This window comes from Pogona vitticeps, chromosome 8 (assembly GCF_051106095.1).
Source record: "Pogona vitticeps strain Pit_001003342236 chromosome 8, PviZW2.1, whole genome shotgun sequence".
Taxonomy (NCBI): Eukaryota; Metazoa; Chordata; class Lepidosauria; order Squamata; family Agamidae; genus Pogona; species Pogona vitticeps.
The window spans coordinates 86,559-111,478 of record NC_135790.1 but is presented as its reverse complement, the minus strand read 5'-3'; the positions used below and the strand labels follow the sequence as shown (position 1 = coordinate 111,478).

General features: G+C 48.5%; 1 protein-coding gene across 10 annotated transcripts; it reads right to left on the bottom strand.

The window, feature by feature from the left end:
• Positions 1–413: 413 nt before the first annotated feature.
• PAX8 (paired box 8) lies at positions 414–24,357 on the bottom strand. 10 transcript variants are annotated; one of them, XM_020780075.3, is made up of 11 exons: positions 24,202–24,354; positions 23,764–23,908; positions 14,948–15,116; positions 13,386–13,586; positions 13,110–13,198; positions 11,452–11,577; positions 10,220–10,395; positions 9,251–9,380; positions 6,732–6,836; positions 1,470–1,556; positions 414–844 (listed from the first exon to the last, which is right to left on the bottom strand). In XM_020780075.3, exons 2-11 carry the CDS (start codon positions 23,786–23,788, stop codon positions 774–776), a joined length of 1,179 nt encoding a protein of 392 aa, XP_020635734.3. In that variant the 5' UTR covers positions 23,789–23,908; positions 24,202–24,354; the 3' UTR covers positions 414–773. The 10 variants fall into 10 exon arrangements, with proteins under 10 accessions (XP_020635734.3, XP_020635729.3, XP_072835064.2 ...); XM_020780070.3 differs by having other exon boundaries at positions 1,470–1,559; positions 24,202–24,353; XM_072978963.2 differs by lacking the exons at positions 414–844; positions 1,470–1,556 and adding an exon at positions 4,559–6,106 and having other exon boundaries at positions 24,202–24,355.
• Positions 24,358–24,920: the final 563 nt, after the last annotated feature.

Here is a 24,920-nt window from a genome sequence, read left to right as displayed (position 1 = left end):
CTTCCTCAGAAATATTCTGAGGACGTGGGTTGTTAAGTAGCAAAGAGTCCCACTGAAATAGCTCTGTGAGTTTCACGGTCCCCTTTGCTTCTTGACTGGCATTCTTTCGATAGAGAAAGTGAGCGGCCGCCATGCACCTCTTGAGGTGTTTTGGGTGTGGAGTGACATGTTCCTGACAGAGAACTTGTTTGACCCTCATTGTGGCTGCAGAGCCTGAAGGCTCGCCCCCAAATCAAAGGCTGAGCCCCCACACAAAAGCAGGGACACCTCCATGCAACTTGAGACATGCAATACAGTATAGAAGCACCCTGCTCCACAAAATGCTGTAGGGGCCCAGCATGCCCGCTGCTGCCCCCCTCCTCCATGCCCCCCTCCTTTCTTGATGCAAGAAAGAACAGAAATAAAGTGCCCCCTTCATGTCACTGGTTTTATGCCCTTCATTTTCACAAACCCCTGGTATCCATTTCTCCCTCCTTGCCCTCCTGTGCTTCCCAAAATCCGAATGAACCCTCTCTTCCTTTCTTCCCAGCCGTGGTGGCAGGGGAGAGGGGGAGCAGCCTGGCTTTTACACGTCCAGGCACGTAGTCTTTGTGCATCACTTGGGCTGGCTGTCTTTGCTTGGCCTGTCCATTTTCTGCTCATGTGCCTTGCCAAGGGCTGAGCACTAATCCGCAGGTGCTCCTCCTTCCCCCAGATGTTTCAGGATGATGAACAAGGTGTATCTCTTCTGACCAGCAGGTTGAGCTGGCTGGCTTCTACAGCTCTGTGATCCTCTACAAGTGGTCATACGTTACCATGGAGGCTACAGGGCCCCGGGAAGGTGAACTGTAATAATAAGGGGAACCTGGACAAAGAGAAAAGGCTCATTAGCAAAAACCTTGCAAGGGTTAGCCATTCATTTGGCCTAGTCTGGGTCTCCTGTTAATCTTCCACCAGATCAGTCACAGCAAATGGCCACTCCTTGCACCAAGGCACCCCCTTCCTCGCAGGACTGCAGAAGCCCCTTTCTCTGCTGAGACTGAGCCCAGACAGCTGCCCTTTGGCTCCTTCTGCCACTGAAAGACACAGAGGCAGCACGGCCTTAGTCTGCCTCTTCGTCACGGCATGAGATGTGTGTGACAGATCAACGCCGGAACTGTGCCTGACGTGGAAGACTGAGGTGCTGCTTCTCCCAGTTCTCTGCACTGGGACTGTTCTGTTGACCATCTCTTTAGTTTAGGTTAACACCATAAAGTAGAAATGGCAACCGAGATGGGCTAGAGCCAAAATGCTATGGTAGTAGCTGCAGCAGCAACAGAAATAAAAGTTCCAGGCTGGAGTGTCCCGGGCAGAAAGCTTCTGTGCCAATGAAGAACAGGTAAAAGGAGGTCCTTGGTGGCTGTGTCCCAGCTGCAGTTGGGGCTGCCTAGAGGCCAGGAGCTCTTGAAACCCCGCCTTCTGCGGCCCTGTATGGGCTACCACTTGCTTACCTAGGAGGCTGGAGTTGGGGAACCGCCAGTTTTCTCCGTAGCTGGAGTAATGGCCGTGGCTGTAAGCATTTCCGGAATAATCACTGCCTGCTGGAGACAGAGAAAGATGGCGGGAGCAAACCGCTAAAGCTGGCCTGCTTCCCATTTGTGAGAGGAAAGGAGCCTGTCACAAATGGGCCAAAACCTGTGAGATGGACCACCACCAAAACCGCCCGCCTGCATGTGGTGTGTCGTGTACAAGCTCAGTGACCAGCACTACCCTGCAGTGCAGGGGCCTTCTGCTAGCCCCGACTGTGCTTGCTCAGGGCTCCCTAGGAATGGTAGAGAGGAAAATGAATAAACACACCCCAAAATGAGTGTGTGTGTTTATTCATTCTTGGAAGCCTCCCCAGGTAGTTCCAGTGCTTCTGAAAAGGCAGAAACTGTCCGACAAGACGACCGGCGCCTGTATGTGAGAGGTGGGGGCCCCAGAAATGTCTGGACATCTCCCACCCATTTCCTTGCAAAGCACGGAGAGGACCAGCTGTAAGCGACTCCTGTGGGATGCCTTCGAGCCCCATTGAAAGAAAAAGGAAGCAAAGATGCCACGGGGGGGGGGGGAGAGTGGGTGGGAAAAGGTGTTCTCCCAAAGCCCTCCCTGTCACCTCCCTCAAGGCCCAAGGGTGCATTGCCTGCCTGCCAGCCAGGTGGCGCTCTAGGTACTGTATGTGGCAACATTTTGAAACTGACTCCCTCGGCTCCTTCAGGAGGAGGAACAGCAGAAAAAACAACAGAGAATGTTGTGCCACTGTACTGTAAAGGGAAACAAAAGTTTTATTTTAGTTAAGTGCTGATATCCCAAAGCTGACCTCACGAACATACAGGCTGGGTGGCCCTTGCTCATCTCTCAGGTGGTGTCAGCCCCCCCGGGCTGTCTTTGCTGCAACGGACAGAGTAACATAAGGCAGCCTCTCTGGACCTCTCCCTTGGCTGAGTGCCTGCCAGGTGGAAGGAAAATGGGACCATCCAAAAATAGGGTAGGGATGACTTCTAGGTACCTCCAGGTCCCTCTAAAGATGATGAGGCACATATATTTGCAAAGGAAGAGGAAACAGACAAAAGAAGCAAACCCGAAAGAGGGCTAAGAATTCTCAGAGAGGGGCCATGAAAACAAAAGAGAAATCTGGAGTGGGGATGAGAAGGGAGGGGAGGGGAGGGAAGGGAAGGGAAGGGAAGGGAAGGGAAGGGAAGGGAAGGGAAGGGAAGGGAAGGGGGGAATTGCCTGTCAGAGTCCCCATGGGCAAAAGAGGATACGGCTGCTGGGTGCTTAGTTCGGTAAGCTGCACTATCTGACTGGGAAGCCAGGAGTCCAGAGCTCCTAAAGGGAAGAGCCAGTGTGGCCAAGCAGCCTCGTCTGACCAGAAGAAGGGGCTGGTCAACAGCTTCTGGGTACTTTATACTGAGGAAGCCCTGGCAAGGGGAGCCATCAATCAGAACTGGGCAAGTCTTGCAAACAGTAACTCTCTCTGGGCATGTCTGGCCATCATTGCTAGATGCCCAGGTGCCCTCGTTCTGCCGCCTGGCCCTTGGCATGCCTGGCCAATAGGATGGAGCGGAGGAGCTTCAGAGGTGATTCACGAGATGGAAAAAAAATCACAGGAGCAGCAGCAGCAGCAGCAGCAGCAGCAGCAGCAGCAGCAGCTGAACCCCTGGGCAAGGAGCTGCTGCCACATCCACTGGTAAGGTCTCTGGGCTCCAGTGGCCCTGGAAAGATGTGTGGAGGCCATTGGGACTCAGACCTTAGCGGGTTAGCCTCTGACCAGGCTGCCACTGCCTGCCTTCCCTCTGAGGTGCAAAGGGAGATGCAGTTGCTGGAGCTGGCTGCCTTCCTATGTGGGAAGGATGTGACATGTGTGTGTGTGTGTGTGCGTGCGCGCGCGCATAAGGATTCCAAGGGGCCTTTGATTGAGTGTTCTCATTACATAGAGTGTAAAATCCACTCCCCATTGCTCCTTTCTTCTCCTGACCAATCTCATTTCACGCTTGAGGGGAGGGAGCACGCAGGGGAGACGATTCTGTATTCTTAACGCTGCATTAAGCACATCTCCAAGGTAACATAGCAACAAGCCAGCTCAGCATGTTTGCCTTCCCTGGGGAGTGGAGGAGGGTGGCTTTTTCCAGCTGCCAGCTCACCAGGTGAAGCCTCACCCCCAGACCTTTCCAGGTCTTTCCAGAGGAGCCAGGCCATGCGGGTGCTTGCTTGCTGCTCAGAAGAAGGCCTAAAGGTCCATCAGGCAGCCAGACTGCACAGCACCCCACCTTATCCCAGTGGGACTGCCCCCCCCCTTGGTTTCTGGGCTGAGTTTCAATGGCTGCTATATTGCATGCCAAAGCCCGGGGGGGGGGGTCTGGGGCAGAGGCCAGTCTTTGCCCAGCATCTTGCCGGAGCCTTTGCAGTCCAACCCATGTCCCTTCCTTGGAGCTGCAGGAGGCTGAATATGTGGAAGACACACACACACACACACACACACACCATTTTGTCCTCCCACCCTGCCCCTCAGGTGTGATAAGGAGAGGAAGGGACTGGTGGCCTGGCGCCCTTCAAGACATCAATCAGGATAGCTGCTCTGCGCCTTCTGGACCTCTGAGCTCTGCTTCCTTCCAGAACCTGCCACAGACGGATCTTCCCAGAGGCTGGTCCCCATCTTCCTCTCTTCCTCTTTTCTACTCCATCTCATGTTTCAGTAAAGCCTGTCTCTCTTTCAGCTATGTGCACATGTCTATTTAGTTAGAATCAGACTTTTCTACCTTAAATGTAACATTCTCAATTTAAATATTTGATTTTAATTATTTCCCCTGCCTCGTGGCGCAGTGGTTAAACTGCTGTACTACAGCTAAAATTATGCCCACGACCCAGGGTTCAATCCCAGGTAGCCGGCTCAAGGTTGACTCAGCCTTCTATCCTTCTGAGGTCAGTAAAATGAGTACCCAGCTTGCTGGGGGGGGGCAATGTGTAGCCTGCATAATTTACTTGTAAACCGCCCAGAAAGTGTTTGAAGTGCTATGGGGTGGTATATAAGCAGCACGCTTAGCTTTGGTTTTATTGTGGTTCTGCAGTGGGACTGGTTGCTCATGACTGTGGAGGTAGAGGAACGGGAGGGCACTGCGTGACTCTGTGGAGAGCATACATATTTTCAGGGAATAAAATCATGGCAAGCACCCTTCTGTGAGTTCACAGTCACCTGTGCCTGTGGAAGCATGACTAAACAGTTCTGTTACAGGCTCAAGGGCCAAAAGCTACATCAGAAGGACACCATATACCCAAGGAAAGTGGAGACTGGATAGTAGAAACTACCATTAGAAAAAATTGCACAGAATGGTTGTGGAAGAGAGGAACTGCAGCAAATATAAGAGCAAGGCTGTGTTCTATAGAAATTAATTGATCATGATATTAAGGAAGACAGAATTACCTTCCAGGATGACTGCAAAACAACAACAACAATAACAACAACAACAAAGTAAGACTGACTGCAAAAAATGCAAAGAAAGAGAGGAGAGATAATTATTAGGCATGTTTTCTGCAATGAACATTTTGTACAGAGCCAGGGAGCGTGCAGTTCATAATGTTATAATTTGTCGGAGAGCCAGTTCACAGCTAGAGGGCTGAACTGTGACTCAGGAAATTCAGTCAACTTCTCACTGAACAATGAAACTCACTTGGTGACTTTGGATGGTCACTCTCTCAGTCCGACCTCACAGAGTTGTTCAGAGTAGGAAAATAGAGTATTTTGCTCCCTTGAGCTCAAGGGAGAAACACTGCAATCTAATGCAACTAACAAATAAAATAGAAGAGCAAAGTGACAGAGCCTGCATTCTTGAAAGACCACTTCTGGATATAGTCCTATGTCCACCCAAACCCATAAAGGCTACCTAGCCAGCTGTATCTACACTACAGCTATAGCTGCATTCCTCCAAGTCGATAGATATTCCTGCCATCTTGGCTCACAGAGAAGGAAATGGGGCACAAATGGCAGAAGCATGGACTTTTAGCTGCTCGGCTTTTATAGCTGGCACTACGGATTTCTGGTGGCTCCAAGACTTCTCCTGTTCTTGTCTGTTCCCTTTAGAGGTTGCACAGTAGAGATGGTTAGCTGGTGGAAGCCCTGCTCAGTTCTAGATCAAGACAGAGGATCAGCTCCTGCTTTCCTCTGTCCTTCTTCCCCCATAATGTCCCAAGATTCCATGGCCTTTGAGCATCTTGTTTCATCACTGGACTGTTCCCAACCATCGCCTTTCTCTGATGTCTTCTGTGAATTATTTTTCCCTAAAAATTATTTGTTCACCTCTCTAAACCTTGGATTTTCTCCAGGTCATTCGCTACTTCTCTTGTATGTTCGAAATGGATTGTGTCATTTTGCATATACAAGGTCTGCATTCAGAGAAATGGCTGTTCAAGTATAAGCTTCACAAGTCTTCAGAGTCTACGACACAAAAATTGCTGCTTATTTTCTGTAATTAAATAACCATCTCCAAACATGTAGAGAAAGGAAGGAGGGCACCTACCAAATAATTATTTCTCGTTATATTCACGAAGGCTTTCACGGCCAGGATCTAATGGTTGTGGGTTTTTCGGGCTCTGAAGATGCCGGCCACAGAGACTGGTGAAACGTTAGGAAGAACAACCTTCAGAACACGGCCAAAGAGTCCGAAAAACCCACAACAACCAATTATTTCTCATATTAGATTTTCATCTCTGAATTGACAAGGAAGGAAGACCACCACCACACCCCGAAAAGCAAAATGTTCCTCCCTCTGAATGATCAAAGCTCTCCCCACCAGGCATCTCCTGAGCTTCAGGAATGGAAGCCCCTTGGGGAGAACCAGAACTTCAGCCCCAAGAGAGACAGAGAGAGGGAGGGGGGAGGGAAGGAGAGAGGGAGGGAGGGAGGGAGATGAGCAGAAGCCTAACGTTGGCAGGCTTGCAGGCTAGTGGCTCTGCAATGCACAATCCACCTAGAGAGGAGATTTCCATTTTTAAAAAACAAGAATCCTCCACCCTCACTTCCAGGAGTATTTGCAATGAGATGGCATAACATCATATCTCACATCACTTGTCGCAAATGCTGGCCCTCCTTGTCTCTGAGCCTTTTCCCTCCCTCTGTTCTTTTAAGCAGAGGAAACCCCAGGCTGGTTTCTGGCTGATTCCACTTAAGCCGTGGGGTATGTGGTCAAATTCCTTCTCAAGCCCCCCTTCTGCTGTTTTCCCCCGGGAGTTCCCCTTACCTGCTGCCACCATGCCAGCGATCGCTGAAGAGCCGTAGGTTCCCTGCTGGTTGGTGGGAATGTGAGGAGGGTAGCCAGGAAGGGTGGAGCCCACCGCCTCACGCCCTGAAAGAAAGACAACCTGCATTGGCACCATGGAGCAAAGATCCAACGTTCACCATGCAGATGGAATTCTCCTTGTTTCAAGAGTTTCCTGCTGAAGTGTTCATGGTGAGCTCTGATATCATCAGTTTCTGGGTTAGCTCTTTCAAGGCATCATATCAAACATAAATGTATAAAATCACAGCCCAGAATAAACACCAGAACACTTAAAAAAAAAAAAAGACACAGCAACAACATAAAATAATATAGGGTGCTACATCTGTTGATAAAAAGCAGCTTAAAACAAGAATAAAGAATATTGAATGATTTTCATTTATAGTAATTATAATGTATATAACTCATTCCATTTAAACCACATCCAGACTGGCTTACAACAAATATGCAAAAAAGCAGACTTAAAAATAAGCAGGTTAAGGAGACCAAGAGACAGTAGGTAGCTTCCCCTAATTGCGACTGGCCGTTCATGGCCCAGGCAGGATGGCAGAGGCTCCTGCTGCCCTTTGGGTTGACTCGCCCCACCCGGCTTACACCTGAGGCCAGCCCTCCTAGCCCCTTCCAGCCTTCCTGCCATAGTTTTACCCCCTCCCAGAATTCCTGGCCCTTGCCTTTGCTGGGTGCAGCCTCTGGGAGCTGAAGTTCAAAACATACAGAGAAGGCCCAGGGACCAAGAACCACCATTCCGGAGGAGATGATCCATATACCCCACAGGGGAAAGAAAAGGAAGATCTTTATGAGATGGTGGGAAACCATGAGGGATGGATGGAGCCAGGCAGGGCAGTATAGCTGCAGAAAGGGCCACGAGTGAGGTGGGGCGGTGAGGGCTGCCAATGCCTGCCTACTGGAAGCAAAGAGGGATCTTTATGGGGCTGGGGCTGGAGCTTTGAGCCAGAACTGGAGCAGCTTGTGGGCACAGTAGGCCACAAGCTGAACTCCCTTGCCTCCCACAAGAGCAAATGAGAAGCTCCCTAGATAAGATCACACTGACTTCCACCCACAAGGCAGGGATCTGCTAACATGATCCATTGCATCCTTTGCCAAACATGCCCTTCTGCACTCTACACAGGGCAAAATAACAGTCTTTACACAAAAGAATTAATGGACAGAAATCTTACATCAAGAATAGCAACAAACGGGAGACCCATTTGAAAGGACTGAATATCCGAATGCCTCCTTGAGTTTGCCCCTGGTGTCAGCTTGGATTCCTGCGTTGAGCAGGGGGCTGGACTCGATGGCCTTAGAGGCTCCTTCCAACTCCATTGTTCTTTGAGTCTATGAGTCCATGCTACTGTAGACCGACCATTGAAATTATTCACCATCTGATTGCCTATTGTGTTACTAATGAACCATTGTCACTTTATCCACTATCTGCATCCTCACCTGGTCATGGGGCCATGTATAAACATGACAGCCATATACTCTCACATGTGGAAATGGATTTCATCTACAAAACATTGCATTGAAATATAACAATCCTTAAGGTGCCACATTTTTGCCTCTTGTTTGTTTGTTTTCCCTTCTTTTGTTTTTGTTTGCAGTTATTATTTGGTCTGATACGTTTCTTACAGCTAGATGCTATGTGTTTAACCTATCCTCTACTCTGGCCCTTTGCCAGTTCCTGCACAATGATCTTGACTTGAATGTTTGCAAATCTGCTCTCAAGATATTCAGACATTACATTGTGCTAAATTGAAATACGCATTCTGCCCCTTATTCACAAAAAGGACTTTTGACCAAAGTGTATACCCTGTTTTCCCGAAAATAAGACCTAAGCTGAAAATAAGTCCTAGTATGGTTTTTCAGGATGCTCGCAATATAAGCCATATCCCAAAATACACCCTAGTTAAATGAAAATAAATATTTGTGTCTTATCAACCAAGTCTCTGAAGTCTGTAGCCACAGGGAGGAAAACAGTTCCACTTTCCTTTCTTCAAGGAAGTTCTGGTTATTGAGGCAAGAGGCAAAGCACAGGTATCGCACAATAAACCTTTGAGTTAATCTTCTTTTTAACTGAGCAGTTGACTTTCAGTGCCCTAATCCAAAAGTGCTACTGCAGAAGGAGTCTCTGCCAGGCTGCTAAGGAGGAGGTCTACCCTCAGTGTAGGAAAGAAAGCAAAGGCTTGCATAGAGAATCTGGGGGCCCTCTATGGAGGCTGGTCTAACAGCACCCACAGGGCAGGGCAGGGCAGGGCAGGGCGGGGCAGGGCTCCCCCACCCCCTGACCCCAGGCTCCAACTCTCTTCCTCTCTCTCTCTGGAGAGGGCCAGTCTAGGAGGAATAGCCGCTAGAACAAGACAGGGTGGAGGCAACTCAGGGAAAACTCTGCCCAGTGGCATGACTGACAGGGAGTGGGGGAAATCGCAGGCATTTTCTCAGAAGAAAAATTGTGGATAGGTTTCAGCTCAACCCTCAGCCCTTACCTTTCATGGCACCAGAATATGGCGGTTGATGGGCAGCCAGGTTACGCCCAAGCGGCATGTGGGAAGGAGTCAGCATTGCTTTGCCCTCATCCATGGAAGCATCCAGCAGGGGCAATGTGTAAATGCTGGCCTGAGAGATGGGGAAAGAAACCACTCAGTGCTTCCTTCCTGGCCAAGTCATAGCCCCTCACAGTCCCAGACCTTCTTCCCTGACTCTATACCCAGATTGCCCACCCCACTTCCTTGCATCCCTTCACCACCCTCAAGGCCCACAAGATTCCAAGAATCTGGCACACAAAAGCCTGGGTCCTTCTGGTTTCGCACTGACTTATGAAGAATGGTGGCTGTCCCAGGATACAGGCATTATGAAAGTTCACAGTGTGATAGAAAAGGAACTTATTATGGTTTATCTCTGTGTTGCAGAGAAGACACTGGATAGACGTGTGAACACTTAGTCCCACAACAGAGCCACAATAAAGTAGGAGAAGCACTTAAGAACAAAAATCTGACTTTTAAAAAAGAAAATTACATTCAAGATAGAACTGCCTGAACTCTAATCCTAGCCACCTAGACATGTGTCCTTGAAGCCAGGAGACCCAGGAAAGGAAATGAGGTTGATAGTTGGAGCCCTAAGAGGGTCATTCTAATAATACCTGCAGGGAGAAGGAGGGGTCAGAGAGTCCGAACAAGAAGAGGAACCTTCCTGGCTGCTGCTGCTGCTGCTGCACTCCCCAATCTCTTCCTGCTCTTTCAGACGGCATACATGCTAAGCGGCGCAACTTGGAGAACACCAGGCTCACATCCGATGGGAGCCAAGCCAGGCTCACTGGAAGACACCGGGGGAACCTTGGGGGGCTCTGGATGTGGAGCCTGTTCTTGCTCCTGAGCTAATTCCCTGGTGGCATCTGCCTCGCCCCACACTGTAGCCTCTGATCAACCACGAGGGCTCTGGGAACAGATCGTACGCACCTGCTCTCCCTTGCCATGAGGGCCAGGGGAGGCATACAACTCCGGGAAGGGCTGCCTTTCAAAGGGGCACTGCAGCGGGTGCTGCCCATAGCTATCGCTGTGCAGGTACTTGTGGGGGGTGCCACCATGGTGGCCTTGAGAGTCTGTGCTGAGGCGGCAGCTGTCGGGGTCACCTGCTGAGCAAGCAGAGTCTCAGTTAGCCTGTGGCATTGTCTAGACATCAAACATAAAATGGCCACCAGAAATAACACACTTAGGAAACTGGCTGGGTCAGACTAGGGTGCAAACCCACAAACAATAAGACTAGCAGCGTTGTCCCTCTGCTACTTCACAGCAGAATAAGCCAGTGTTGTGTGGCACAAATCAGCACATGCCAAACAAGTAGATGTAGCTTTTAATGAATCAAGTGGGATTTTTATTGGCTGCCTGAGAACTACCCGCATTGAAAATGTCTATTACAGTATTTGGCTAGGATTGCCTCTCCAGAAGAACGCCAAATAATAAATATATTTGTTAGGTAATAATATGGTAATATTATTACCTAACAAATAACAAAATATGGTAATACAGCAGCAAATCCACCCCCTTCATGGACACCAACCCCTAAGCAATGGCTAAAATTGAGGAAACGTTTTCTGCCTCCCTCTCAAGCTCCAGATAGGAAACCAGGGGAGGCTAGGCTGAATGTATGGGGAGCAAAAACAAGCACCCCTTGCTGAAGGGATGAGGAGTGCTGAAGGGGGTCTCCCACCAGGACAAGACTCTGGCTGGACCCTCTGGAAGTCCCTCCAGAGACTTCAAAGTGAAAGAGGAGGATCAAAGAAGAATCAAGTAAAATAGGGGCTACTTCGATACAGGACAAATGTTCTGTGACTGTGGAAAAATTCAGTCCAAGCAGCACTTATGTGCATGCAATTTATGCCCCACCACATGCATGAAATATGATCTAGCAAACAGCCAGGATAACCCTATTGAAGTAGCTCGTTTCTGGTCAACAATAGTGTAATTATCTTAACAATTTAATTTGTTTTAAATTTCACCTATATTTCATATAGTCCATAATTTTAAATTGTCCAGTGCTCAGAAAGAAAGAAAGAAAGAAAGAAAGAAAGAAAGAAAGAAAGAAAGAAAGAAAGAAAGAAAGAAAGAAAGAAAGAAAGAAAGAAAGAAACGATAGCACTATTGCACTCAAATTCTCCTGACCCACCCCCTCAAAACCCAGTGTCACTTACTGTCCTGGATTTTCCTCTTGCTGTCACTACTGGATGCGCTGATGCCCAGAATGCCATTGATGGAATACGTGGAGCCCAGTGAATCAGACTGCGGAGACTCTGGGGGTGTCACAGCTGAACTGGGGACTAGCAGACACAAGATGGAGTCAGCCCCAGTCCTCAGGATGCCTGAGACACACTAGGGCATTGGAGGCAAAGGGACAGATGGGAGGGCCAGGCAGGCAGTGAAACCATCATCACCATCACTACCAATGTCAGGAAGACCCAAAGACAGAATGGCTTTGGCCTCCTTCGCCCTGACCACGTCCCCTGTCCCGTCTCCCCCCCACCATACACGGGGCAATGGTTTGCTTCGCTCTCTCAGTGAACACCAGGGGAGAAGCCCCACCGCGTGACCTTTAAGGAGTTAAGGCTGCTCTTTCCTGTTATTTTTTACATCCTTTCATCTCATTTTCATACCAGTCTTCAATACGGAGCTATCAGAGATGTTTACCAAAAATTTAAAAGGAAATCTTCCTGAATTTAAGACCCTCCAAGACTAACCTATTTGTTTGGGCATAAACTTTCATGGATTCTCATTCCTGCAAAATATTTAAGGTCAATTACATCCTGGGAAGAAGCAGCAGGGAGGCCAGCGGACCCCACAGGGACCCTGCCACAGGCGGGACACACTGAGAACAGGCTGTGGCCCCAAAGGGCACTTCCCCCTCCCTCTCGGCTACCTGCTGATGGGTTTTTACACACCTCATCAGGTTCTTGCAAGCCGAAATGCCTTCATGGTTGAGTCAAGGGAAGCTCTCTTGCTCACCACAAGAGGCTCACGGAGGAACTCCCCTTGGGAAGTGTTCCCCTTTCTCCTTTGGATTTCCTTCCCAGCTTTGGATCTCTGGCTCAACCCGCCAAAGCATTTGTGGCCCAAGAGCCCTTGGAACTCCAAAATGATTTTTCAGGTGGTGGAACTCAACACTGCCTGCTTGCAGCTTCATTTCTACATTTGCTTATTAAATGGGCTAAATAATTAATAAATCAGTTATACTTTATTCCATATTGTTAAAACTTTTATCACAGTCATCCTCGGTTGAAGCAGGAAAACACAACAACAACAAAGCAGTAATTCATAAAAGTAAAAATTATGTTATGTTTATGGAAACAATAAGAAATAAGTCTGGCAGTATCACTGCCCTGAAATATCTCTCTCTATCACTCTCTTTCTCTCCCCATAATGAGTCAGATCTGGAATATTTGTTTACGGTTCTTGTCATCACACCTAGAAAACAAATATTGTACGCCTGGCAAAAGGACAATTAAAGGAGAGACTCCATTCTGAGGAAAGTCTCCCCACTCTCCCCCCCCCCTCGATGCTGGATTGTTTCTAGCACACTTCTGACAGACCATTCATGAAGGGGCTTTAATGCTTTTTGTCTTATTTTTTCAAGGGGGGGGGCATCTCCTCTCAGCCAAGTCTGGGGGAGCTTGAGTCTCCCTGCCCCCTCTATTCTGGGGTCCATGATCGACACACTTCTTCATCAGGTCGAGCCTTAATTCTTGCAGGGGCTCAATGGAGAAACTTGGCTGATCCCCTCAGACCACCAAGAAGGATGAACCAGAAACCAGTCCTAGGTGTCGGACTGAAGGTCGACCTACCAAAGGGCACTTACTGAGGCTGTGGCCAGGGCTCAGCGCTTTAGACACCACACAGCTGTCCCCTGGGAGATTGAATGGCTGCTGCACTTTGGTGCGAATGATCCTGGGAAAACAAGAGAGAGATGAAGACCCGAGTGGGCAGCTGTCCAAGGAAGAAGGCCGCTTCCTCGTAGGGTTGTTGTAGTTCTGACAACAGAGACCAGGTGCTGGTCCTCCTGGCCAACGGTAAGAAGGAACTTGCAAGCAAGATGGTCCTCTTGCTGATCACCTAAGGAGAGCATCTCTCTCACCTGTTGATGGAGCTAACACTGGGCACAGTGTCATTGTCACAAACACCTTCTGCCAACAGACGATCCCGGATTTCCCAAGCAAACATGGTCGGATTTTGCCGCTTGTAATCCCCAATCTTCTCCACTACCTTAGGTGTTGCCACTTTGGGCTTAGAGCCTCCAATCACACCCGGCCGTATGCTTCCTGTCTCGTAGTACCTACTCCAGTAGACAAAGGAATAGGATTACCATATGAGCATCAAGAAGATGGTTGGATGTTGCCCTGCCTGCCATCGACTAAAGGCCAGCTACAAGCCTGCAAGCTGCTATAAGCTGATATCTGAGATATCTATTACCAGCCCTTGATCCAGACTGTCCTGCTTCTCCATTCTGCCAGCCAACCTCCCTGCAAGGTAAGCTGCTCATTTGGGCATTGCCAGAGTGCTTAGCTCGGTCGGTGCAAGGGCCTGCTTATAGCCAAAAACATTGGAGAGGAAGACACTATCAACATATACGTTCAGCCTGAGAAGCAACTATACAGAAAGCAAAAAAAAATTAAAAAGAAGAAAAGCAAAAACAGAACAAAACACCTCTGCAAATGGAATGTGGCCACTTTAAGACTAACAGGGGTATACAGAAGTGATTTACAGTATGTCCACCAAAGGTCATAGTAAAATAGATATGTTAATCTTAATGGGCCACTATTCCTTTTGTTTTCTTTTTGGTTTTACAAAAAAAGAAACATGACTGTTCCATATCAATTTCTCTTGCGGGAGACTCAGAGGGATACAATCTCCACTGACAGTATGTATTTGTGGATAAGAGGGTTATGCTTTCTCTGTTGTCTGTTGTGTGTTTGGTCTATTTCAATGCTGCAGGCACTTTGGAGATCAGCAGTTTGTCTCCAGACCCTCTAAGAAGCTTGTGACCCTTTTGCAGAAGGGTTGTCTGTGCTGACGATGGCCAGTTTCTATGTTCTTTGTGGTGTCTTCTTACTTTAGTCACTCATCCAAGGGCTGGAAGGTTCCCCACCCCATCCCACCCCCTGATCAGACTCCAGAATAAGGGGAGCTCCATCTCGTAGAAGCACCGTCGTCGTGTGCATGGAACATATGTACATGCTGCGTAACCTGCCATAGGAGCTTCTCTACTGAAGATGAGGTGGCCAAGAAAGCTGAAAGAGAAATACTCTCCCGGAAATAACTCTTGAGAGGAAGCATGTGCAGCTCTATGAAAAACACATCAATTGAACAGAGGAGACCACACGGAATGCTTAGTACCATATGGTTAACCTTAGCAAGGACCACCAGGAACCAAGAAAAGTTGTTCCAGGGGTCAGAGACATGTTTGTTTATCATGGCTGTTAGTGTCGGAACAATGGTCTATCTCTCAAGGCCCTGGCATGGCAGGTAAACCCAAATGATCACGGGGGGGGGGGGGGGCGGAACCAGATAATTTTTTAGCCTGGCACACTGTGTTATGTACATTTGGCAAAATGTTAAGTGGAGCTCTCAAAGAGAAAACCAGTCTGGCTTTTGCTCGACTTCCAGAGCCTTAGGCTGGCTGGCCACATTCAGGCTTACCTGCCAAGGATTTTGCTGACACAGCCGTGACTGACGCGCAGCTGCCGGGAGATGTCGCACGGCCTTACCCCCTGGTGTGCCAAATCCACAATCCGTTGCCGCACCACTTCTGGCAGGGGCCGCCCATTCACAAAGGCCCCACCCAGCTGGTTCAGTCCTCCACGGCCTGCTGAGACAGAAATCCATTTCTGAGTGAGGAAGGGGCTAAGTGGAGATCTGCCTCCATTCAGGAATTGCCCAAGGCCAGTGGGCCAAGAGACAGTTCATCAAGAATTTGGCTGGCATGTATAAATGCCTTTCTGTGGGTGCGTCACTGCAGGAAGTCAAGAATATGCATTTGAATGGCAATCTAGTATCTGTGATGAGGTCCAAGGATGTGCTATCCTAACTCTGCCTCTGGGCAGCTTTGACCCTGCACACTGTAAGAAAAGTGCAAGAATTAGGCACCTTCTGTTAGGCATGTCCCTTTTATCTGATCTGTGCTCTCACATTTCACCAGAATCTTCTCAAATCCAGTGCAGACTGTCTTGCCGGCTGTATTTGTAAACTATGGGGTGGTGGGAACAGGAGACGAAGCAACCACTGCCTTGCCTCTCAGGTATAAAACAAGAGACCTCCCATCTGATAAACAGTACAGTACTCAGGTGAGACAGACTACAGAATTCTTGTGTCAGTGGTCAGTGCTGGGGGAAAGCCACCATTGCCAGGAAAGGCTCCAGAGAGGCAATTGTCTGCCAGGAATCTGAGGTAGAAGAAAACAGGGAAAAGTTAATGTACGTGGGTGTGTGGGTGTGTGGGTGTGGGTGTGGGTGTGTGTGGGTGAGAGAGAGAGAATAGGAAGGGGAAAGGAAGGCAGAAACAGGAAAGGAAGAAGGGAAAGGGAAGGAGGGGGCCCCACTTCAAACTAGAAGAAGCCAAGAAAAGGAGAGTGAAAAAGAAGCATCTTGATGATCAGCTAGGGAAAAATAAATGGAGACTGGAGTGAGCAAATGAGCTTTAAGGAGTTCATTCCTGACACAAGAATAGCAACAGAATTCAGAATGCCTTAAAGGGGAGATGCAATGTGAGACCAGAGCAATCGTTAATTATTGGGGTGAGGGAGAGAGAACAAGTAGAAGAAAGTGGAAAAGAGAGAGCAAGAGAGTTAATGTTTTACATTTTTAAGATGAATATTCCACATTTTTATATTCTTCTAGTTAATGAGAAGCAGCATGACTGTCCTCTGTTGTCTGCTTCAACTCAATTAGTCCTGCCGGCATCTCTTTGAAGAGTGCCTTTACATTCATTTTTATTTTTTAGATACAGCAGTTGAAACCTGACATCCAAAGATATATATGTGGACTGTTATTCTCATCTTGAAAACTGAAATAATTTATTTATTTATTTATTATTTAGACTTATATACTGCCCATCTAGAACGTGACTACTGTGAGCGGTTTACACAAAAAATAAACTATGAAAATACAAATATACTAAAAATATACCAATGCTCCTGTGCTTTTATGTATCTACCACAATCTGCTTTGTATTTATCAGAACTTTTATCTAGTCCAGATATGAGAGAATCATAGAATTCAAGAGCTGTAAAGGACTTGATGATGCAGGAGGGCATCATCAAGTCCAGCCTCCTGCCCCAGCAGGAAATCTGCAGCTAAAGCATGCCAGTCATAGCACTGTGAATAGCTTTATTTCCCCTTCAATGCAAGACGCCCACCCAGCGCAGAAATTGGACTATTAGGGCTAGAACACACACGCGAGTGTGTGCACACACATGCAAACACACCCCGGAATTCCTATCAGGCAAAATCCAAAGAAACAAGTCAAGACAAAATAAAACAAAAAAGAGCCATGTGACACCTTAAAGACTATTATTATATTTAAACGTGAGCTTTCATGGACATGTCCACTTCATCAGACATATGGGGGGGGGGGAATTAAATCTATCTGATGAGGTGGACGTGTCTCTAACTCTAACCCTAATCTTAACTCTTTGTCCCTAACCCTAAAATATAATTGTTAGTCTTTAACGTGCCACCTATTTGTGTCTTGTTTTGTTTAGTTGTTTTGTTTCTTTGGATTTTGCCTAATAGGCTTGCAATTAAAAAACCTTAATTACTTTCACTAATCATTTTTGAACTAAATAATTTAATTCATTTACATTAACACTAGGAGAGAAATTTTAAAAATATATTTCTATTAATAAACATAAAACAAAAACAAAAAGTCTGCACATATGTACACTTAATTGTGCTCCCCTTCCCCAGGAACAACAGGGAGAATCTGTTCCTTCCTTCTTTTAGAGAGCCCTGTTCCCCTTCCAAAAAGATATTGACTCTTGATTAGGAAAGAAATTTCATTTCCCTACATGAGTCATTGCATTTTAAATAAACAATAAGCAATTTGCACAACACAGCTCTCCTTCAGTGCAAAGTTTTCCCTCTCTTTAACTCAAAGCTGTTATTCCAAGCAAAACTGTCCAGGGCTGCAAAGCAGAGGAAAAACTTCCAGGCTCTAAATAATTCCTTCTCTGAAAAGGACAGAATAAGAACAAACCTTTTTTATTTCTCCCAAGAGTCTAATCCCATGATCTCTTGGTGGTGTCTCCAAGGGCCATCCTCTCTCTCCACAATCTGCTGGTAGAGACAGTAACATTCTGCTACTGATTTCAAGGTGGTGCCACCATTCCACTGGCTCACAGACTAGAAATGTTCAATCTTCATTCTTCTCTCCAAGAAAGGAGACTGCAAGGAGTGCAGTTCCTAAAGGACCATTGCATTATCTCAATGAACCAATGTGAAGCTGGAGTAATTGCAATAAAGATTTTTACCCTGTATGGAGCAAGAAATGCTCAGTGTTCAGGTTGGGTTCTGAAGAGGAAGAGGCACTAGATATATTTTTCAAATATACATTGGCCACTGGACCGTACCAAAGAATGTTAGAAAAAGATCAGTCTATGCTTTATGGACTACAGTAGCACAGCCTTTGACGATGTGGATCATAAAAAGTTATGGACTGTTTTGAAAGAAATTCATGTGTCTCAACACTTGAATGTTCTCATGTATAACCTATACTACACCCAACACGTTAGTATTAGGATAGAATATGAAGAAACAGAATGGCTTCCTGTAGACAGAAGTGTCAGATGAGGATGTATTTTATCTTCCCATCTGCTCAAGTGGTACACAGAAGACATAATAAGGAAAGTTGGCCCAAATTTAGATGATGATGGAGTGAAAACTGATAGAATAAATATTCATAATTTAAGAAATGTGAATGATACTATATTACTGACAGAAAGCAGCAATGATTTGAAATTAGTCCTAGATGCATGTTGAAAAGCAGAACTTCAACCGAACATTAAGAACAGAAAAATTATGACTAGAGAAGAAATATACAGTATACGTTTAATGTTGACAAAGAAGAATTTAAAGTTGCAATAGATATTGTATATTTTGGTTCAATCATCAGTCCAAATAGAGTCTGTAGTCAAGAAATCAGGAGACGGATGCCAAGATCATCCACAATATTGTACAGTATTTCTACTTAGTATGTATGAATGTATGAAGAAAGCCAAAAGAAAAGGGGGGAAAATCATTCCAAATAAGATGCTGGAGGAGAGCTTTGTAGGGAATGCCAGAAACAGAGAGAGAGAGACTTTGCTCTCTCGCCCTGGGGTGGAAGTCCTTGAGGGCTCCGCCTTCCTCCGGCCGCCTTCCACCGCACGCTTCTCGGCTCAGCTCCGGCCCTCGGGAAGAGTCCGCTCTAAGAGGTCCAGTTTAGGCAAGCAGACATTTTCAGCAATTATATTACTCTCGAGGTGGAAATGAAGAGTGCCGAATATTCCCATCTGTATCCACATCTCCTAATTATTCCTCCGCTGTTTTGTCTTGTTTTCTGATGAAATCTGGACGTTTAAATGTCATCCCATCTTATTCGCTCAGGCGCTGTAACGGAAATACGCGCTAGAACGTGAGTGGAATGAATGGAAGCCTTCACCGAGAGGCAGAATTTAATCGCGACCAGGCTTCCAAAATTTGTTGGTGGTTCCATGAGCCGCAGCAGGCGACGAAAGTGACCCATAGAGTTGTCCCCTTGCCCCTCGACCTCCCGTTTCCCCCTTCTTGGAAAAAAGAATTTTCCGTGATGGGATTCAGCCTATTGACGCGTGGTTCCCATTTAGCCACGTTATTGACTCTGCACCGCAGGAGGGACTTCAAAGCTGCCGAACCTGTCCTGCGAGGGGCGCTCGCCGCCAGCCCCGCCACACACGCACACGCACGCACGCACCCACGCACCCACGCACACACACACACACACACCCCGCGTTCTCTGTCCCGCCACCTCTTTCTCTCCCTGGACTTTTTCCGAACTGGAAGTTTTGACTGGGTTTGCACGGACGAGGGAGGGCGGCTCATGACTGAGGGTCTTTTCCACGGCGCGCTGTCAGGAACCAAGGAGAGAAAAACCGACCAAGAATCTGGTGGTCGTTCAAACGCTAGCCGCCCCGGCAGGAGCTTTCCGGGGCTGCCGCCCCCCTTCTTCCGCGGCAGAGACGAATTCCGCGCCAGCTAAGACTTCTTCGCGCCTCAAGGGCCAGGCGGCCAGAGTCTTCTTGGTGGGTTTTGCTGCTGCTGCTGCTGCAACAACAGGTGACAGTCTTAACACACTCTCTCTCCTCAGCTGGGACGGGAGCAGGATCTCGCCCCTTTCAGTCCACCCTAGCCATGTCTTTGTCTTTCTTTTTCCTTCATGAATTCTGGCCAGAATCTGTGGATAAGAAATCACAGATTATTATTATTTCTAGCTTTTTTTCAAGAAGCATCTCCAGAGCTGCACTTGCAGCGAGTAAATACGGAAAATGTTTCTTAAACCTGCATTCAGTAACCGCTGCACCAGATGTGCCTCCAATCCGGGACGTTTTTCTTTCTTTTCTTTTTTTCTTTTTCTTTTTTCTTTCGAACTTTTTTTCAAAGCAGCCTGGGGTTGGGAAGACGACGTTGTAGTTTTTTTCCTGCAGAGGCAGCGAAATGTTTCGCGTCCGGCGGCGTGGAGCGGCAGGGCTGATCGGCTCCTACACGGGGGGGTGGGGTGGTGGTGGTCCTCCGAGGCCCAAGTTGGCTCCTTGAGAAGGACTTCTTCTCGCACAGAAGAGGCGCCGCTGTAGACCCTCCTCAGATTAGCTGGGAATTCACTGACCGCTGGGTTTGTGGGCGAAGCAGGGGCACCGCAGCAGCCAACGAACCACGAAAGCAACGCGAGGCCAGGTGGGCCGTTTTCTCTCCTATTCCCTGTCCTCTACACGCACACACCCGCCCAAGGTTTGTGCTTCTGTTCGGTATGAACAAAACAAAACCATTTTGACATCTTCAAGACTAGGAGACTGATTTCAGAATGAGTTTTTAAAGGGATTGCAAGCTACTGTTCTAGACAGGAGTGGGTTGTGAACCACATACGCTCATATCCTCTTGTGGTGATGTGGTTAAAATGGCAGAGGAGGCCACAGGAGACCTGGGTTCGAATCACCGCTTGGCCATGGACACTCTCTGCAGGGAGGGGTAGAACTGGTAAAACGACTTGATAGCACATAACACACATACATGCGCCATCCACAAAAGATCACACTGAAGTAAATTTATTAATCTTCAAGCCGTCGAGACACACCAGCTTTTATTTCTGTTGTGGCTGAAACAAGCTAAGTAGCTCCTTCTCTGAAAATTCTGTTTGGTCAAAACTGCTTTCAAGGCGTTAATGGCAAAGGAGGAGGAGGAGGAGGAGGAGGAGGAGGAAAGGCATGAGCCTCTCTCCGAGATACCTGGTTTCCTTCTTCTCTGGTGGTTGGACAGTATACGAGGAACTAGGTCTAGGCAGAAAAGGGCTCCCCCTCTGCCTTGCAGCTCCGCTTCCCTTCCCAGGGGCGGCGGGAGAGGCCGTGGCCAGCAGGCCCGTGGCTGGGTTAGAATCGTTTCCACCCCGCGAACATCCACGCAGATTAGATTCAGCGCTGATTTGTCCAAGGCCAGGCAAACGGGCCAGGGGATGCTGCCTCTAAACAGGTCCTGCGCGGCAGCTAAAACGCTCCTCAAGATGTCTGCTTTCGAAGCTGCTAAGGAACTCTTGTATTCTGTTTACAAAATCCATTTGACGCATTCAGGGAAGCGTGGGAGTGGTATGAAACAGGTCCACCCGATTCGCGGTATCCTCCCCATTCAAGAGATCTCCTAAGGCTCTGGATTGTAAGGGTGTCGGGAAGCGAGCAGTGAAGCAGGTTCCATCTTGAACCAACTAAGGCTCTAAACTGCCCACTTACCGATTGTGAAAGAGTGTCCCAGAACAAGGCAGGGCTCGCTTCGGAGTAACCTAAATTGCAAGGGCGCCGATTATTCCAGCCTTTTAATCGCCACACTGGCGGGTGCCTTACACGAGAGTGACAACTCTCTTTCTAGCACCTTCCAAGAAGTCCCCGGGGCCCCCAGGTTGAATGGCGGGCGGGCCGCGGGCCGGCAAGCGAAGGAATTTGGGCTTTGAAAAAACGAGCTCCTTCGTCCTCAGTTACATAATTAAAATAAAACCAGTCTACGGTGCCCGCTGAAGCTATGGTACTTTGGCCATTGGCCATACCACGAGAAGAAAAGACAACGATGCTAGGGAAAGTTGAAGTCAGCAAAAGGAAGGGGGGGGGGGTAAGTTTGCAAGACTTCAGCAGACCGCTAGTTCGTAGTAGGGTCTCCATAAGTCAGGAATGATGTTAAGGGCACACAACCACCACCATCATACAGATGTAAGAGTCAGATTCATTTACAATTTTGTAATCAAACATCTGTTATTAGTTATATCAAGATTAAACTATTCTTTAAAATATTCGCAATAAATAGTGATATTCAAGCAACAGAGAATAAAAGACCGAGTATGGTGCATGGTAACATTCCCATGGTTTCTGGCTGCGCCAGGGGGGAAAAACAAAGACAAAACAGGAGTCAAGGGAGAAGCAAAATAAGTTGATGTCTTGAATACTTATTAAATAATGATGCGATTTGCTATTAACCATCACCTCCACCTCTAACTGCAACACCGTGCCGGAGGTTTAAGGAACCCTTTCAAGCGCTGAGTTCATGGGAATATTTTGATTTTATTTTATTTCTCTTTCTTTTTTGGCTCGCAGAGTTGCTCGTTTTCACGTGTAGGAGAAAACTTAAATAACAACAGCGAGACTTCTACTAATGGAGACTTCATTTCTTCCTGCCACCCGGTTAAGAAAGCTGGACGACACTATTAAGGTGGAATATCGATTAGTCTCACTTTATTGACCAGAATCGATAGAGGGGCCCTGCCCTTAGCAACGCTTCATCTTTGCATTCGTCCCTTCAGCTTGTAAAAAGATCCGCGTGGAGAAAGTTGGAAGACAGCTGAAAACGACACCAGTCTCCTTGTGCCTCATCCACCGCCACATAGCGGGGTTTTTTTTTGGGGGGGGGGGTTGTTTTGTTTTGTTTTGTTTTTTAAGGAGGCGTCGTGTTTTCCGGCAGCGAAACCCCCCAATTCCAAAAGGAGCCGCGGCTCTGTCCGAGGCCAGATGCAGGGGAGGGGGATCAGGAGACGGGTCTCTCCTGTGCTCCCAGAGGCATCTGGTGGGGCCCCTGTGAGATACAGGGAGCTGGACTCGATGGGCCCTTGGCTGGATTCAGCACAGGGCTGTTCGGATGCCTCTTCCCCCCCCCCCCCCCACCCGGCCTCAGTTGCTCTCAGAGGCCGGAGAAAGAGCCGCTGGACAGTACTCAGCTGCCGCCGCCCTGTAAACGTGAGGAAGCGGGGTCTCGGGTCCAACCCTCCCGACAAAGGAGCAAGCGGAACAGCGGGGGGGGGGGGGCCTGCGCGCCCACTTTCAGCTCACGTTCCGACAGCGAAAGGGCGGCGGCGGGGGGGGGAATAGGGGTCGCGCTTGCTTCCTTGCTGGCTGGCTTGCTGCCGCTGGGAGGATTCCGCGCTCCCACCGGCCGGGCCGGCGCCCCTGCTGTGGGCTTGACAGCAGCCCTCCTTGGCGAGCCCTAAGTGTCCTGTCCAAGCCGGTCGGAGGATCTCTGGCCCCAGGTCACCCTCGCCGCCCCCGGGCGCCCAGGCGCTCCTGCCCTCCCGCCCCCTCGCCTCTCTCTCTAGCGGGGCCCCGCCGAGCCCCGGGGTCACTTTCACCGGCCACCTTCCAGGGCCAAAGCATCGGACTGAATGATTTTTCTTCTTTTATTATTGCCATCTTGGGACTCTTTCCTTTAAATTAACTGTTAAAATCGTAAATTTATATTATATTTTATATTATTTTGCTTTTTAATGTAAAACTGTATATTTTAAATTGTTTTTATCTTCTAAGTTGTGAGCCGCCCAGAGTAGACTATGTCTAGATGGGCGGCATATAAATAAATAAATAAATAAATAAATAAATAAATAAATAAATAAATAAATAAATAAATTTTGAGGCGCGTGGCCCTCGGCTGGCGGCCCGCCGGTCAGGCAGCAAGCGGGGCGCGTCGGCATCTGGACGGACAGCCGGCACCTTCCTTTCACACCGGGTCCCTGGGCCAGACTCGCCAGGCGAGGCCCGTCCGTCCTGGAACGCTCTCCCAAAGGAAGGGACGACCCACAAACACACACACACTCACCTGGCTGGGACGGGTGTGGGAAGCTCTGGGGAGCAAGTGGGGGGAAGGGACGGCTCCTTCTGGGTCCACGGGGGAACCCAGGGTCAGATTTCTGAGACGGATCTCAGGAGAGCCCAGAGAGGACACAGACAGCTCCAGACTCGCCAGACTCCCTCCCGCCGCGCTTACCTGAGCGGAGGGAGTTGTGGGGCATGGCGGTTCACCTGGCTCCTGGAGAGGAAGGACGAGGAGGCAGGCAGGCTGGTCGGTTCCCCTGGGGATGCAGGGGCCTCCCCTCTGGCGGTGGGCTGCCAGGACCGCGCAGTGGATGCCGCTGTGGAAGAAAGAGACATCCGTTGGAGATGGGGCGCCCGGGTGCAGGGCAGGCTCCTGGAGGCTGGTGCTGCCCAGAAAGGTATATCTGGAAGGGACAAGGACTCTTTGGGGGAAGGCCCGTTCGCATCCTCACATGAATTATATAGAAAATAAAAAGCAGGTGTGTTCGCCAGCCTCAGAGCCTCTTGGCAGCAGCCAGGTGATGTCTGTTCTCTTCTGCCTGGCCAGCTCTCTTCTATATGTACAACTCCCCTGCTTTGCCTCAACGAGAGGTCCCGGGGAGCCCTTTACCTCGATGCTTTGGCCTGTCCTCTTCTGCTGTGTACAGTCTCCACCAGGAAGAAACATTCAGGCCTGGGAAAGATGGCTTTGAACGGCTCAGGAAGTTTTGTCCCCAGTAAAAGAGACCGCCGAGCTGGTTTTATTTCATCCTGTCCTCTCTCGGCTGTGCCTGGTAAAGCGAAGTGGCTGTGGATTGGCTGCTGGGGGTTTTGGAGGGTGGGGGAAACGGGGGTCATGGCTGAGTGCTTTTAAGAGTTAAAAAGAATGGCCACAGAAGCTGCTGTTTTCTAAACTAGGCAGGAGGAAAAACCTGTCCAGGGAAATACACACAAACACACCCCACTTTTCATGGGTGCTGCCCTTATTCCCCACCATGGCAAGTCACACTTGCTGAAGAAGGGTAACTTCATGCCAGCTGAAGCCTGTTCTAAGCAGCAGAGGTCAGGAAAGCAGTGGCGAAAGGTCCAAAGCGGCTGAGGATCTTGTTCTGTAGTCCTGCTCATGCAGCAAAGAGCATCCATCCATCAGTCTCTGGGGAAGATGCCTGTATGGAGAAAGCATAGATTTCCATGGAGGTGGACGAGATGCAGAACCAGCGATGGGCATCAAAAACATGTAAGCTTCTCTGGAAGGTCCTTGGTCCTCTCCATCCCTATTATTGTTTGGCAAACCTCTGTTGTGTAGAACCCCGGCAATTTGCCCATCCACCTAAAACAGTTTGCATGTAT

Excerpts from the sequence above, each read along its gene's own strand:
- PAX8 (XM_072978960.2), bottom strand. The coding sequence starts at position 23,788 with ATGCCCCACAACTCCCTCCGCTCAG. Across the intron at positions 13,587-14,947 it reads GTCAGCAAAATCCTTGGCAG|TAGGTACTACGAGACAGGAA; the intron begins GTAAGCCTGAAT and ends TGTCTACTGGAG. Across the intron at positions 6,837-9,250 it reads ATATTCTGGTGCCATGAAAG|GGCGTGAGGCGGTGGGCTCC; the intron begins GTAAGGGCTGAG and ends TCTTTCTTTCAG.